This window comes from Leiobunum rupestre, chromosome 8 (assembly GCF_980474605.1).
Source record: "Leiobunum rupestre chromosome 8, qqLeiRupe1.1.hap1, whole genome shotgun sequence".
Lineage (NCBI taxonomy): Eukaryota > Metazoa > Arthropoda > Arachnida > Opiliones > Sclerosomatidae > Leiobunum > Leiobunum rupestre.
The window spans coordinates 51,822,657-51,837,406 of NC_143391.1; the positions used below are offsets into that span (position 1 = coordinate 51,822,657).

Sequence of the window (14,750 nt, forward strand, 5' to 3'; positions counted from 1 at the left end):
TTTCTTTGATCTATTTTCTCGATTAATATTAGCACATTTTGAACAAAACCATTTTCCTGTTGGAATGCATTTTATTTTAAGACATGAAATATGGAACCATTCAATTTCGCAATGTACCCCATCACAACAGATCATATAGCCTGACTCTGGGAATTTACAAATACACCATTCCTTTTTTCAGTACTTCCCACATGTAGTTTGGCAGGGGCATGACTAAATTCCTTTGATTGTGATGAAAATACATTTTTTTTATGGGGAAGAAAAATTGGTGGTGATGGTTGATGTTGATGGTGCATACAGATCCTTTGAAAAATTAACAGGATCTTTGGAAGAGCTGGTAATGTTTGTGGTATTCTTTTTCTGCTTAAATATTCTGAGTCTTAGCGAGTTTTTAAGCTGAATTAATATATACAAATTAATGTTATGATTATTACCTGAGTCAATCGTAAGTTTAGTTTAACGATTTGTATTTAAATTTTTGAATTATTTGCAATCCAATATGTAGTATGAAACCAAGAGAAGAAAGCGAAGTACGTTTCGGCCCACTTTGGCCAACAGGCAAACCGTAAAAGAAAATAATATTAAAATAAGTACATAATCCTTTTCTGTCTGTATGCATGACCAGAGTATGTATCGTTAAATAAAACGACAATGCGAACAAAACCAAATAAATGCTTACTTGAGCTCAGAAATATAACATTTGAAAGGTGATACAAATACAAAGTAATAAATCTTTATAGACGACCGCTAATTCATCATGTATTTAACAAAAACTTGAGTAAGCTAAAATAAATAACGTTTATTAATTGAAAATTATTTAAAATATATATTTATATAGTAACATTTCGTTATATATGAACAACCCCTACATTTATAGATAAATACCCGTACGCAATTTGTTTTTCATGAAGTCATGAGGAAAAGTTTACCTAAAGTGACCAACAGACAGACAATTAAAGAAAATAATGTTAAAAAGGTAACTTTTACCTTTTCGGTTTGTATAGATAACCCCTGTGTAAAGTAAAAAAAGACCGCAATGCGAACAAAACCAAAAAAATGCTTACTTGAGCTCAGAAATATAACATTTGAAAGGTGATACAAATACAAAGTAATAAATCTTTATAGACGACCGCTAATTCATCATGTATTTAACAAAAACTTGAGTAAGCTAAAATAAATAACGTTTATTAATTGAAAGTTATTTAAAATATATATTTATATAGTGACATTTCGTTATATATGAACAACGCCTACATTTATAGATAAATACCCGTACGCAATTTGTTTTTCATGAAGTCATGAGGAAAAGTTTACCTAAAGTGACCAACAGACAGACAATTAAAGAAAATAATGTTAAAAAGGTAACTTTTACCTTTTCGGTTTGTATAGATAACCCCTGTGTAAAGTAAAAAAAGCCCGCAATCCGAACAAAGCCAAATAAAAGCTTACGTAACCTCGGAAATATAATATTTCGAATACAACTACAAAGTAAGAAATCTTTATAGACGATCCCTAATTGATCATTTAGTTAAGCGGCCAAATCTGATAGTTCAAGAACAACACTTGAATAAGCTAAAATGAATAATGTTAATTAATTGATTTAAAATAATACATATGCACAGCCCCTACATTTCTAGATAAATACTCGTACGCAAAATGGTTTTTTTTTTATCGACGGGCCAAATCGTGATGAAAATTTATAATATTAATCAAAATTTTATCGGTTAATTTTTGATCATCAATTAGTCAGATTTCGATCAAACCCTTTCTTAAGGATAACAGGTATTACCAACAGCGACAACTAAATCTTTAAAGATTACCCAACTTAACTACATAAGAAAACAATTTTTCAAAATAAAATAAGCTGATAAAGATAATTTTATCAAAAATATATGGTAACCTTTTGGTCTATATGAACAGCCCCTGAAAAACGGACACTTACTAATGAAACACCTTTAAAGGGAATATAACCTCTGGTATTTCTGTCGCCCTACGAGGGTTCCTATATTGTCCGCTGCCTGCCTTGGCTTTTCACACCTGCGGCGCTAATAATCGCTGATTGTGAAGGGAATTAAGGAAATTGATGGTGTCTTCCATAAAGAACGCGTTGGAGGTTATATTCCCTTTAAGAATCCCGCGTATAATAGAAACAAGGTACCCGTTTGTTTATATTTAAAAATAGCATGAAGCATGTTTTTCTTTAGAGACGACCCATACTTTAATTTCCATATAAACCGACGCTACTAGTAGCCGAAAATTAAAAAAACCAAACATATATAATAAACTGAAATTAAAAAAAATCGTATTATGAAAGCGGATTTCTGTATTTAGCATCAAAATGTAAGCCCGACTTTCGGTGGCAAATAGCACGGTACGCGCGGCGAAGACTTTTTACCACCGAAACGATAAAATTTCAGATTTAGGGTGGAAAATAGCCTCTTTCATTGGTGAGACTATTTGCCACCGAAAGTCGGGGTCGGTTCGTGTCGGTGGGAAATAGCTTTGGCCGCGCGGCTACGCTAATTGCCACCGAAAATCAGACACTCCCGATTTTCGGTGGCAAATAGATTCGATCGCGCGGCGGTTGCTATATGTCACCAAAATTCCCGAGCCCCGACTTTCGGTGGCAAATAGTCGTGGCCGCGCGATCGAGACTATTAACCCCCGACTTTCGGTGGCCAATAGCCATGGCCGCGCAGTTGTGCTATTTACCCCCGATTTTCGGTGGTAAATAGATACAGGCTATTTACCACCGAAAATCGGGGGTAAATAGCAACGGCCAAATTTTTAAATCATTCTCTAAGGAAGAAAAAAGGTAGATGATGATAGAGTTGGCTTGTTAGCCATCACCCAAAAGCACCATACTGTTAATTGCTTTGTGCTTGCGCACTCAAGAAGTATTGTACCTCAAATTTTCCAAACTATTTGTTACATAGTTTTTCTGTTGGTGGCCGTAATATTATCCACACAGATGGTATTTAATGTTCAAATATGCCGATTTGGGCAATGGATTTAATAGACGTTCCATTTGCAGTAATAGTACACAAAGCAGTGGGAATACAGATAATCTACCGACATATTTTTTGGATAGAGTAGCCGTAACTAACTCGAAAAATATAAGTAATGAGAATTTTCAAGCTCATTAAGCGTCCTCTAAATTTTGGTCAATTTACCTCAAATTTCTAACGAATTATAATTTAAAACAATGGACCATATTTAGAGGGTAAGACTGCACAACATATAAGAAATAATTAGCGTTACCGTAAACATTTGATCACATCAATAGTATTGTATAACTGATTTAAAATAGATATGAATTTGAGTTTTGATTAACTTAAATTAAGGTTTCAGTATAAATTTATGAGTGTCCAAAATCATTTAAAAATAAGAGCAATGGTTTTTAGTCAATAAATAATTATATCGTGACATCTAAATAAAATAACTTTTTTATCTCATATCGTTTAGGTGGTCATCCTAATGATATTATCCATTCTTTGCATTGGTTCATTGCACACCATGTTCCAAATGTTATCCAACACTAAAAGACAAAATAAATTCAAAACTCCATTCTCAAAATTTCGGCTTTTGTGTAAAAATACCTGGGATGCAATAATGACGTTTTTCTTTGAAGGTGAATTATTTTTAATATCAATTATGTTACAAATTAATAGCTCATGGCACATGCTTAAATGTTTAATATACCAAATTTATTCTTATTAAGTATTCTTTTAGCTGTTTTTGTTTTAAATGTTTGTTATTCAGTGTTAAATATTTTTTATCGGAGAAGTTAGTGACGCCAGTATTAATAGAGTGTAAAGCTAAACTATTGATTTGATCATTATGCTTTATCGCGCTTTGACGATTTTTAAAACATGTTACTACTGGTCACATATGAGTCTGGCAAGCACAGCAGGGGATTTAAAAGGAAATTCGCCTTTTCCTAACGGCATGTCTATAATATCCTTGTCTTCCTTAATACGTTTCTGCTTATTAATTGTTATGTTCGTTTCGTTGAAATAAACGAAAGTTGATGAATCGTCCAATTTGGGTTGATTTTGGTATCAACGGGTTTTAAAACACCTTTTTTTTCTGAAACTGTATATTAGGTTCTTAAGAATATAAAATAATAAAAATATCTCTTCGTGAGATATTGATGATGGAAGACAGGATATCGTCTACAAACCAAAATCTACATAAAACCTGAGCATACAGTCGTTTTAAGATATTTGATTGCATTTAAATGGAAGCTAAGAGGCGCCCATTATTACTCCTTTAATTTGTGTATTAATGACACCATCGAAAACGTAGTCTAAACTCAATTCGTAAGCGGTTAAAATGCCTTCTACGGTAAAATTGGTTGACATTTTTTAGTCATTGTCGCTTTTTAGCCTTTTTTGTACATCAGTAATTGGAATGATAATTTGTTGGAGTTAAGTTTTAATTTACGTATTATATCAATAAGGTGTTCGGTATTTTTTATTTCATATTTATAAAAAGGAATTGCTTAGTATAGAATATACAAATGAAATTTAGATAGTTAATATAATAATAGTAATAATAATAATAATAATAACAAAATGAAATGAAATGAAAATGAAAAATGTGTTTATTGTGCTTACAACAGTACAAGTTGTACTAACATGGTAATACACAGCAGAGTGTTATTTACAGTGGCAAATGAGATGGCAGTATCATTTTGTTTGGGATATTGTTAAACAATTTTTAAAATAGAGGTATAATTGCATGAAAAAATGTCAATTTGACTATTGTATTTGTTGCATGTTTCTTGCATGCGCAACAATGGGGATATAGGTTTTCTTTTAGAAAATGTATTAATCTGACGCGTGCAGTATAGCGGCGTATGGAAATTTAAATAGGGAGTTAATTTAGTTACATGAGATTTGTTCAGTAGTTTCCAGATGAATATAATTTCACTCTTGTTTTAAAATAGATCAACTGTTTCAAGGCTCAAGTAGTCCAGGAGGTAGGTGTAATCGTAGGGTTTATTTTTTAGAAAGAATGTATGGGCGAGTTCCACAAATTTCCTTTGTACTCCATCAATTTTGCGAAACAAGTAGTTAGCGCAACCACCCCATGACAAAGCGTCATAGGCCAATTTTGAGCGCACTAAGCTGAGGTATAAAGTGCGAAAGCACTTAATGGATTTTAAGACCCTCGCTAAACGAATGATACCCAAGAAATTTGCTCTTTAAAATAAAGGCCACTGTCCAATAGCGATCCAAGGTCTTTTAAAGTGTACGTCCGAGGAGCGGTATCACAATTGACTTGGTATTTGAAGAATAGAGAGTTCGACTTTCTAGTAAACGAAATGGCTAAGCTTTTGGAGCAGTTTATTAATAAATTGTTCCGTAGGCACCAGCCGTGAATGCTATGAAGATCAGACTGCAAAGCGTGGCAGTCTTCGATACGTGTGATTGTTTTATAGAGTTTATTGTCATCAGCGAACTGGATGACTTCAGAGTCTTTTATCACATTGGGTAAATAGTTGGCATATATATTATACAAGCGGGGACCCAATGAACTGTCTTGGGGCACGCCGCATGTAGTAGAGTAGGACACGTGGGTTACGCGTCCGTTGCACTTAATGACGTTTGATCTACTTTTCAAGTAGTCCTCCAACCACAAAGAAGCAGGGCCTATTAGACCATAATGTTTAAGCTTTCCCAATAATAACGGGTGAGACACACGGTCAAACGCCTTCGATAAGTCGATAGAAACCTGTGGCATTATGTCGTTCAAAAAGGTCACGTGATTTGTTTCAACAGATCGCCCCTGAATGAAGCCATGCTGTCGATCAGTAAAATTAGGTTTAAACCAGTTGTACATAACTGTGTGCATCACTGCAGCAAATATTTTAGCGAAGCAGCACAGCAGTGATATCGGACGATAATTTGTAACGTCACCAGCGTAGCCACTCTTGAAAACTGGTGAAACTACAATACACTTTCACAGATCAGGAAAAACACCAGTGGTGACGGATAGTAGGAATATATGGTGTAACAACGGCACTAAGATTTCAGAACACCCTTTGATGATGAAAAGTGGTATGTTGTCTATACCCGTAGAGTGTGTTAGCTTCATTTCTTTTATTCTAATCCTGATGTCCACCTCATCAATTGAAATGTTCGATAGCGTGTCAGCGACGGTTGTTATATCGGTGAGCGGATACGTATCGGCGTTGGTTGGGGTATTGGTGGCGATATTACTGAAGTTTTCGAAAATTCTTCGGCAATTTCATTGGGATCGGAGTTTAAAGAGGATTGTATTATGAGTGAAATCGGTGGGGATTTAGCTTTAAGCTTCGCGTTAACGAAGTTCCATAGACGTTTGGGCTTATATAACGAATTACCATTGACGGAACCAGCACACAGTGTTTCAAAATCGACTTTTTTGGGACAAAATTAAATATGAATAAAATTTATTAAATGTGTATATATTTTTGATCAGGTTCATTAGCTCTATACGAATATATTATTGTAACTGCCACCAGAGGGCCGAACGTTCCCCTCTCGGAATTTCGGTAAATTACTTTTATCATTGAATGTATAGACTTAAGTTGAACGTAATTTAAAATTTCAATAAATTTGGTTGAACAGAAGCTCTGTAATAAGCACTCAAAGGTACAATTTTAACCAAAATAAGGCTTTTTCCAAAGGCGATTTTCCAAAATATCGCAATTTGTAGCAATACTTTGAAACGCTGTCTTGTAGAGTAGTTTCCGTGGAATAACCTGCCAAAACCTAGAATGCGACAGCGATCGAACTTCAAAAGATATATACACATTTATCAAAAGAATTAATTTGTTTGTAAACTCTATTTTATACTGTCTCTGCTCCTCTTGTTTTTATACTATCCACTATAAACTATACTACAGTGGATAAACTTCTATTTTGTCCTACTGCTAGTAGAATTTATTATTCGTTTCATTAGTTCTCACGCACGCCTCGGATTCCAATATAATGTTAGAAAACTCTACCTTAGATTTAGGTGTAGGCGGAACATCGAAGGAAAAAACTAAATGAGACCAAACTAACACTTTAGCGAGCTTTTTTTGCTGTTTTCTTCGAAATTGTTTTTTAGGCCCGTTATTTTCAAGATAATGTCGCAGTCGCGGTGATTTTGGTTGATTAAAAAATAAAATTTAAGTAAGGTGGCGTTTTTTTAATAGCTAAATAATGCTGTAGTATGTTTTGTTTTAATTCATACTCGCTCTCTGTTTTCCGTCACGTACCCGCTGTATCTCAATATTGACACATTCTTTAATTTCATTGTTACACGACTACCGATTGAAATCCGTGGCGTGCGTGGAAACTAATGAAACGAATAATAAATTCTACTAGCAGTAGGACCAAATAGAAGTTTCTCCACTGTAGTATAGTTTATAGTGGACAGTAAAAAACAAGATGAGCAGAGACAGTATAAAATGGCGTTTACAAGCAAATCTAATTCTTTGATAAATGTTTATTTATCTTTTGAAGATCGATCGCTGTCGCATTCTAGTTTTTTGCAGGTTATTCTACGGAAACTACTCTACAAGACAGCGTTGCAAAGTATTGCTACAAATTGCGATATTTTGGAAAATTGCCTTTGGAATATATCGAAATACCCAAGCCGTTACGCGGTGAAGGGTTTTCAGTGTGCGATACATTTTGATGTTTATAGGGTGATCGCTTTCTTGTTGATTCGTGACTTTGAGAACATGCATTGCGTTACGTAATTCTTCCTGTGGTTCTTCAGGTGTCTCGTCGTTGGTAACAACGTCCCTTACCAAAACCTGTTCTTGTAAAAACGTCGGACCGTGCCACCAGAATTCGTTCTGCGCTAGATCGTTCATTTTACAACCTCTCGTTGGGAGGTCTGCGGAGTTTTCCGCACTTCTGAAATAGCGACAATTCATTGGGTCCGAAAGGGTTTGGATAGTGCGCACCCTATTAGCTACGAATGGCTTCCATCTGGACGCCGTCCCTTTAATCCATCCGATTGCAATTTGCGAGTCTGTCCACAAAAAAATTCTGCAAGGTTTCGTTTCAAACGTTTTCATGAGATGGTTGGTCAATTCGGCGCCCAATACGGCTCCCATCAACTCGAGTCGGGGAAGTGAAAGTTTCTTCAGAGGTGCCACTCTGGATTTGGACGTAACCAATGTTGATCGAGTTCCTCCATCTCTGGTCTGATACTGAAGATAAACGACGGCTGCGTACGCTTTCTGACTCGCGTCAGTGAAACAATGAAGTGTGACGTTTGCGATGTCCAATTTTTCGACCTCATTAAAGTAATATCGTGCGATTTTGATTTCTCTCAATTCCTTTAGTTCGCTGCCTCAACAATCAAAGACACCTTTCAGCTCAATAGGAAGGGCCTCATACCCAACCGATTCCTTTCTCCCAAAGTTTCTGGAAAATAATTTTCGCCCTAACTATGAAAGGTGACAAAAGTCCAAGCGGGTCAAAAACCTTGGCCACGGATTTGACCACCCAACGCTTGGTGCTGGCTCGATTCTGTACAAAGTCCAAAAGTTCTTTAGTGTAAAAAATAAGATTGTCGCGTACGCTGTCCCATGAGAGTCCGAGGACTTTAGATTGGGTGAAATTGATAGGCTCGTCACTGTTAGTTTCATCGTCCCCTTCATAGAGAAGTTGTCTCAACTCAGAGGAGTTGGTTTGCCACTTCCTGAGAAGCATTCCCGCCTCGCTCATAACTTCTTTGGCTTCAATGATCAACTGATACGCGTTGCTAACTGTCTCCGCACCAGATAAAAGATCGTCTACGTATAAGGAATCGTCGATAATTCTGGAGATTTCTGTTTTCGTTTCCTGATATTTTCTCGCGTGCATACGTCTAGTGGCCGCTAATAGATACGGACTAGATGTGACTCCAAATGGTACTCGTGCGAATCTGTAGATTTTAAGTCTCATAGTTGCTTTTGGGTTCTCGACATCGATCCATAGAAATCTCAATGCGTCGCGATCTTCTTCTCTAATTTCAATTTGGAGAAAGACCTTCGCGATGTCTTCTGTAAAGGCAACCTTGTGTTCACGGAATCGTATAAGAATATCATAAAGATCCGGGTTTAATTTCAGGCCGACTTCGAGACAGTCATTCAGCGAAGCGGTTTCGAACGCGTGTGAAGATGCATCGTAAACAATACGAATTTTTGTCGTTTCGCTATTCTCTCTTATTACAGCTCTGTGTGGCATTTAATAAACGAGTTTACCTTTTTTCATAGTAGGTTTAACTTCCTCAATTATTCCGTTTTCAAGTTGCTGTTTAATAATTGAATTGTACTCTTTCAAAATAATGGGCTGCTTACGTAGGTTAAAGAGTATTCGAAGTGCGTTTGGAGGCGACTAAGTAGTTATCTGCGAGATTAGATGTGTCTAACTTCCACGGCAATGCAACAGAGTAGCGACCGTTTGCGTAGGTCGTAGTTTCCTCAAAGTTTTTTTGTATATCCTCCTTCGAGTGACATTCAGGTTCGTTTTCCACGATACCAAAGGACTCCAATTCCCAGAACTTACGAAGTTCACTCGATAGTTTATCATCTTGCTTCTCTTCAACGTTAACACGCATAATCGCCACAGTGTTAATGCTGATCGCTCGTGAAGCGACTTCTACTGGACCTTGTAAAGTCCATCCAAATGTTGTTTCCAGTGCGGTTAGGAAACTTCCGATGCGTTCGGATCTTCCGCTTGCTATCGCCCATAGATAGTCTGCTCCAATTAGTACGTCAACTGCGTGCGAGTCTCGAGTATTGTTGTTAGCTAACGCTGCGTCGGCCAATAGAAAGCCTCTTCTTTGGAATTCTTCGGATATATCGGGTCCTGGAAGTGAGAACACCGAGCCACAGATTTCGGGGGCTTCGCACGCTTCGATTATCACACTTTGTTTTGGATCGTGACGGCTTCTCAACTGCAGTCGTACTCTCCTACTTTTCACTTTTTCTGGTCTCGTACTACCAAAACTGCTCAGCTCCAGATGGTCTTCGCTCACGATTTCAAGCCCAAGTTGTCTCGAAATACTTTCTTTGATGAACGTAACATGACTACCATTGTCAAGAAGGCAGCGCACCGGTAAATCTCCTTTATATCCTGGTCTCTGAGCTATGGCTAGAGCTGTTTGTAGTAAGACCACTTCTTTTCGGCTACTCGTGACCGCGGCGGACAATTGAGTTATTTCCTTCACTCTCGTTAAATCTGATTGCGAGACTGGTTTTAAATCACTTTGCGTTTGTAATTTTTCATCAGCTTTGTTATCAACTTCTTCACAGAGGCTTGTATGATGACGACGGTTACATTTTCTGCAACTTCTAGCGTTCATCCTACATTCTCTGGCTTGATGATTTTCCCTCAGACACACGAAACATCGTCTCTTACGAACTAGAATGCTCTTCTTGTCTTTAACAGTAAGCTTATCGCACTCCGTAGTAGAGTGATTAGTTTGTTCACAATAAAGGCAGGGTCTTCTCTCGACACCTGTGGTTAAGGCGGCGGCACTCGAAGGGTTTTGGTTGTATCCGATTTCTTTCCGAAAGTTGCGATATTGCGGCGGTTGCGTATGTGTCGTTTTCCAACGCGTATTCAGCAGATGCGTATTGTGAGATTGCGGTTTCTCTGGTTCAGCTATTTCCCAAGAACGAGGGCCCGTTCTCTACTTGCGATTTCTTTTTGTAGAAAATTCAATAAATCTTCTACTTTTAGAAGCTCTTCACCAGCGTGGTGTCGACTGACGGCTAGTGTGATGTCTTCGGGCAATCGTTGGGTAATTATAGGACAGAGGAGGCTCCCATATGACTCATCAATAACTCCGAGAGATTTCAGACTTCTCACTTGTACTTGGCAACTGTCGTACATCTTCCTGAGGCCAGCGATGTCGTTTGACCTTCTCACACTTGGCAGGTTTAATAAAGCGTTCATGTGCTCGCTAATTATTATGTCCTTGCGTCCAAATCTCTCCTGCAGTACGTCGACAGCGTTGTCGTAGTTTTCTTCCGTTAGTGATGGCCCTTCGACGGCTCTTAAAGCGGCTCCCTCCAAATACGATAGTAGATAACTATATTTATTTCTTTTCGATATACCCTCAGCGTTGTGGATGACGTTTTCGAAGTGTGTCCAAAATGATTGCCACTCACTAATAGTTCCGTTAAAATGACGAACTTCCAGCTTCGGGAGTTTGACTGTTGTTGTTGGTGAGATCGGAGGGTTAAGTCTTACCCTCCTGCTCGATGCGCTCGCGGTGCTATCATCATCCGAATCACTGCTATTTGAATCGTTGAACTGACGACGAATACGACGCTCATCCTTCTTCTTCCGTTCCACCAAACGTTTCGCTCGTACAATAATAATTTCCAATTCGTCGATGTATTCTTGCGATTCTCCGTGATCTCTTTCCAACTCGCCCTCCGTTGGAAATAATCCAACCAGTTCCTCTTCGTAGTTTTTTTAAAATTGCCACTTTTAGAATCAATACCATGACGTAACCTTCTAACTTGGAAACATCTGGCTCCTCCAGTTCTATTTCTGTCGCGACGAGGTTCTTCAATTTCGTAGCGGCCCTCTTGGTAGCCGCTCGTCTACTCTTGATGACCTTTAAGTCGTCCATCTTGTAATTGTTGATAGGTTCCGATGATCAGCGATATCTCTATACGCTGTAGAATCCAACTTTCACTGAGTTCCCGGGTTTCGGCCCCAAAATTATGTGAAAACGCGACTAAATATGAGTTTCAACTAAAACGATGCGAGTACTGAGAATATCTAAAGGTTCCCAAGAAAAATAGTAGTCGGAATATAATTCCCAGTGAATCTGGACTCCAACAAAAAAATAAGACTCCTATTCAAGTCAAAACCTTCACAATAACCCTTTTTTATTCTTCCAAAAAAAAATATTTCAAAACGCGTGAAAATTCAAACTTTAACCGTCGACTAAAAAGCGTGCGAAACATTGATACTAGAAAGTTGTATCTCCTCAGCGCGTGTCTATTTTTAAAGACAATATTATAAACGAATATTATTTATACATTTGTTTTAGCTCTGGATTTTTAGGCAATAAAAAACGAAAATACGATAATACATACCAGATGCGAAAAAATACAATTTTGTTTGTTATAAGTAACTGAGCTTATATGAAGTGGGAAAAAATATGTTTTAACAGGTTGAGAGTAAAAGATTAAGTAATAGTATAAAACGCACGGATATGGCACTAAGCCACTATATCAATACAAACATATACACAAATATATGGAGCACTATTCCTATGGTTCTTAAAATCTGAACAGTTTAACAGAGGCAACAATAATGGGCAAACAATGACGTAAAATTTTATACAAGCAGATAATAATAATAAAAATTAGCAAAAACAATAATATTGGGGTAAAGCTGGTCGCGAAAGCACTAATTTGAAATGAGGTAGAAAAGTAACATTAAACATTGAAAGTAATTTAAGAATGAAAATGCCGAGAAATATTGTTAGTGCACGTTAGTACAAAATATAAACTACCATCGAGAGTCCAGCGTAATAGCAAAATATAAAAAAGGCAATAGAAACACTACTGCAATGACAAACTAGAAGAACCGGCGGCACTACACAGTAAATGGAACCCTATAATTGACAACAAACAACCGTCAATATGCAGGGATATGAACTAAATTATGTACACTTAGTCGATGAATTTTAAATTAACAGCTAAACACTAAAATTGGGCGATTAACAAATTAGGAAAAAGTCGGATAACGCAGGACCAATGAGGTGGCAGTGGCAGGCTAAGCTACGGAAACCGACAACTTAAAATTAATATTCCTATTAATCGGCGATACTAGTTAACAACACCAGGCGATCCAGTCGCAAAACACAAAACAATATTTAAAATTAAATTAGGAATGCAAACTTGAAGATTGTGACACCGCACCGAAATAAGACGAAGGTGGCCCCAAGAGGACGGACACATCGCCCAAATAACCGCAGGTGGACACAGCGCACAAATAACTGCAGGTGGCCGCATCGCACAAATAACCGAATCAAACAAGGCACACGATAATTTTATACCAGCAGAGCAAATAATTGAAATTAAAACAATGCCCCAACCGAACACCGCAGAAGGCCGCGACAACTACACCTAATTAAAGATGGAGGAATAATACGATCGAAAAACCTAACCTAAAAATTTACAGACTGAAAAACTAACCTAAAACGACGAAAAAGAAGGCGACGAACACGTGGGACACTAGCATAGCATGCTGCCAGATAAAATAATAATAATAATAATAATTAATTTATTAATCGAAACAAAGGAGGCGTTCGCTACAGTTTGGTTTTAAGGGCGAAGTCATTTCCTGACTTTTAAGCCCTTGCTATGTTTTCATACATTTAAACAATATTATTTTTTTAGGTTGAACTCTGATCAAAACAAAATTAGGTCAATATTAAAAATAGTAAGCATAGAAAAGAAAGGAGATAAATAAACATTTCAATAAATAAGTAAATAAAACAAAAAAAATAGAAAACAAAGGAAAAAAATCATAATATATTTACATATATACAAAGGAGTTATTCGTTTTATATAAAAAAACAAGCTATTTGGCGGTTCTAACATATTCTTTACTTCTTTTTTTAAAGGCCGCGTAACTCTTAACCCCATTCAATTTTAAAGCATTATAAAGATTAGGTCCCTTGCAAAAAATAGAATTTAATCTCAAGTTAAGACGCGATTTTAGAATATCTAATAGGTTTTTATTTCTCATATCGTATTCCGGATTTTTTTTATAGGGAAATTCATTGAGCGCTAATGTAGCGTTAACAGATTTGTAAATAAAGTTTAGGCAGCAGTAAATAAATATCTGAGAGACCGGGAGTATATCTATTTTTTTAAATATAGGCTGCGTTGGTTCTAGGTATGGCTTATGATCTATAATTCTTATAATTCGTTTTTGTAGTTTAAATAGTCTTTGGATGTTTTGCTGGGAAGTGTTTCCCCATATAATTATAGAATAAGTTAGAGAAGAATATACAGGGTGTCTCAATTTTCCTCGATCAGGCCATTTTCCTCCAAATGTATTTATGCTAGGGTTCTGAAATTCTCAGGGTTTATTTGTTAGGTATGGAAGGCTTTGGTTACTAAATTTCAGAGAAATCGAACGATTTAGTGCCGTTTTGGAAAATTTATTTTTTCACCGGTAGGTGTCACGCAAAATGTTTCAATAGAAAAGTTGTAGGGCATAGTCGAAAGTGTAAAAATAATTTTGGTTCGGTTGAAAAAGACCTATTTTTCACTGAGTTTGGAGGTCGGGGGAAAAACAAGTTGTACTAGCAGGCAATAGCCTTTAACGAATTGTAGGTAACATGCATTTCAGTTATAAGATTTCGAAAAATAAACAAATAATAATTAGCCCAAGTGACAAATGTTTTTTAATGACTTCTACAAAATGTTTTCAAAAATGCCACCTTCTGATGCAATGCACAAATATGCACGATGTTGCATATTGCGAAAAGCTCCCCGAACCATTTCTGGAGTCACCCGGCGACATGCTTCGATGATTCTTTGTCGTAAATCTTCAACGCTCGTCACAGGTGTTTGGTATACGTAGTTCTTTACGAATCCCCAAAGAAAAAAGTCGAGTGGTGTTAGATCAGGGGATCTTGCAGGCCAACGAACAGGACCAGTTCTTCCGATCCATTTTCCAGGAAACTCGTCCTTTAGATATGCAACCACGTCACGATATTGGTGAGGTGGCGCCCCA

At 37.0% G+C, this 14,750-nt stretch overlaps 2 protein-coding genes across 2 annotated transcripts; both read right to left on the reverse strand.

Annotated features, from left to right (window-relative positions):
* Positions 1 to 249: 249 nt before the first annotated feature.
* Positions 250 to 9,218, reverse strand: LOC149933668 (uncharacterized). Its single transcript, XM_090157370.1, has 3 exons — positions 8,388 to 9,218; positions 7,628 to 8,284; positions 250 to 396 (listed from the first exon to the last, which is right to left on the reverse strand). The coding sequence occupies exons 1-3, from the start codon at positions 9,216 to 9,218 to the stop codon at positions 250 to 252; spliced, it is 1,635 nt and encodes a 544-aa protein (XP_090013496.1).
* Positions 9,219 to 9,336: 118 nt separating this feature from the next.
* On the reverse strand, positions 9,337 to 11,619 carry LOC149933669 (uncharacterized). The gene is made up of 3 exons (XM_090157371.1): positions 11,499 to 11,619; positions 10,713 to 11,446; positions 9,337 to 10,668 (listed from the first exon to the last, which is right to left on the reverse strand). The coding sequence occupies exons 1-3, from the start codon at positions 11,617 to 11,619 to the stop codon at positions 9,337 to 9,339; spliced, it is 2,187 nt and encodes a 728-aa protein (XP_090013497.1).
* Between the last annotated feature and the right edge of the window lie 3,131 nt (positions 11,620 to 14,750).

Excerpts from the sequence above, each read along its gene's own strand:
- LOC149933668 (XM_090157370.1), bottom strand. The coding sequence starts at position 9,218 with ATGCCACACAGAGCTGTAATAAGAGAGAATAGCGAAACGACAAAAATT. Across the intron at positions 8,285-8,387 it reads GGGAGAAAGGAATCGGTTGG|GTCGAAAAATTGGACATCGC; the intron begins GTATGAGGCCCT and ends TACTTTAATGAG. Across the intron at positions 397-7,627 it reads TTCACCGCGTAACGGCTTGG|CTTAAAAACTCGCTAAGACT; the intron begins GTATTTCGATAT and ends ATATTAATTCAG.
- LOC149933669 (XM_090157371.1), bottom strand. The coding sequence starts at position 11,619 with ATGGACGACTTAAAGGTCATCAAGAGTAGACGAGCGGCTACCAAGAGG. Across the intron at positions 11,447-11,498 it reads AGATGTTTCCAAGTTAGAAG|AGGAACTGGTTGGATTATTT; the intron begins GTTACGTCATGG and ends AAAACTACGAAG. Across the intron at positions 10,669-10,712 it reads CTGGTGAAGAGCTTCTAAAA|AGAACGGGCCCTCGTTCTTG; the intron begins GTAGAAGATTTA and ends AATCGCAAGTAG.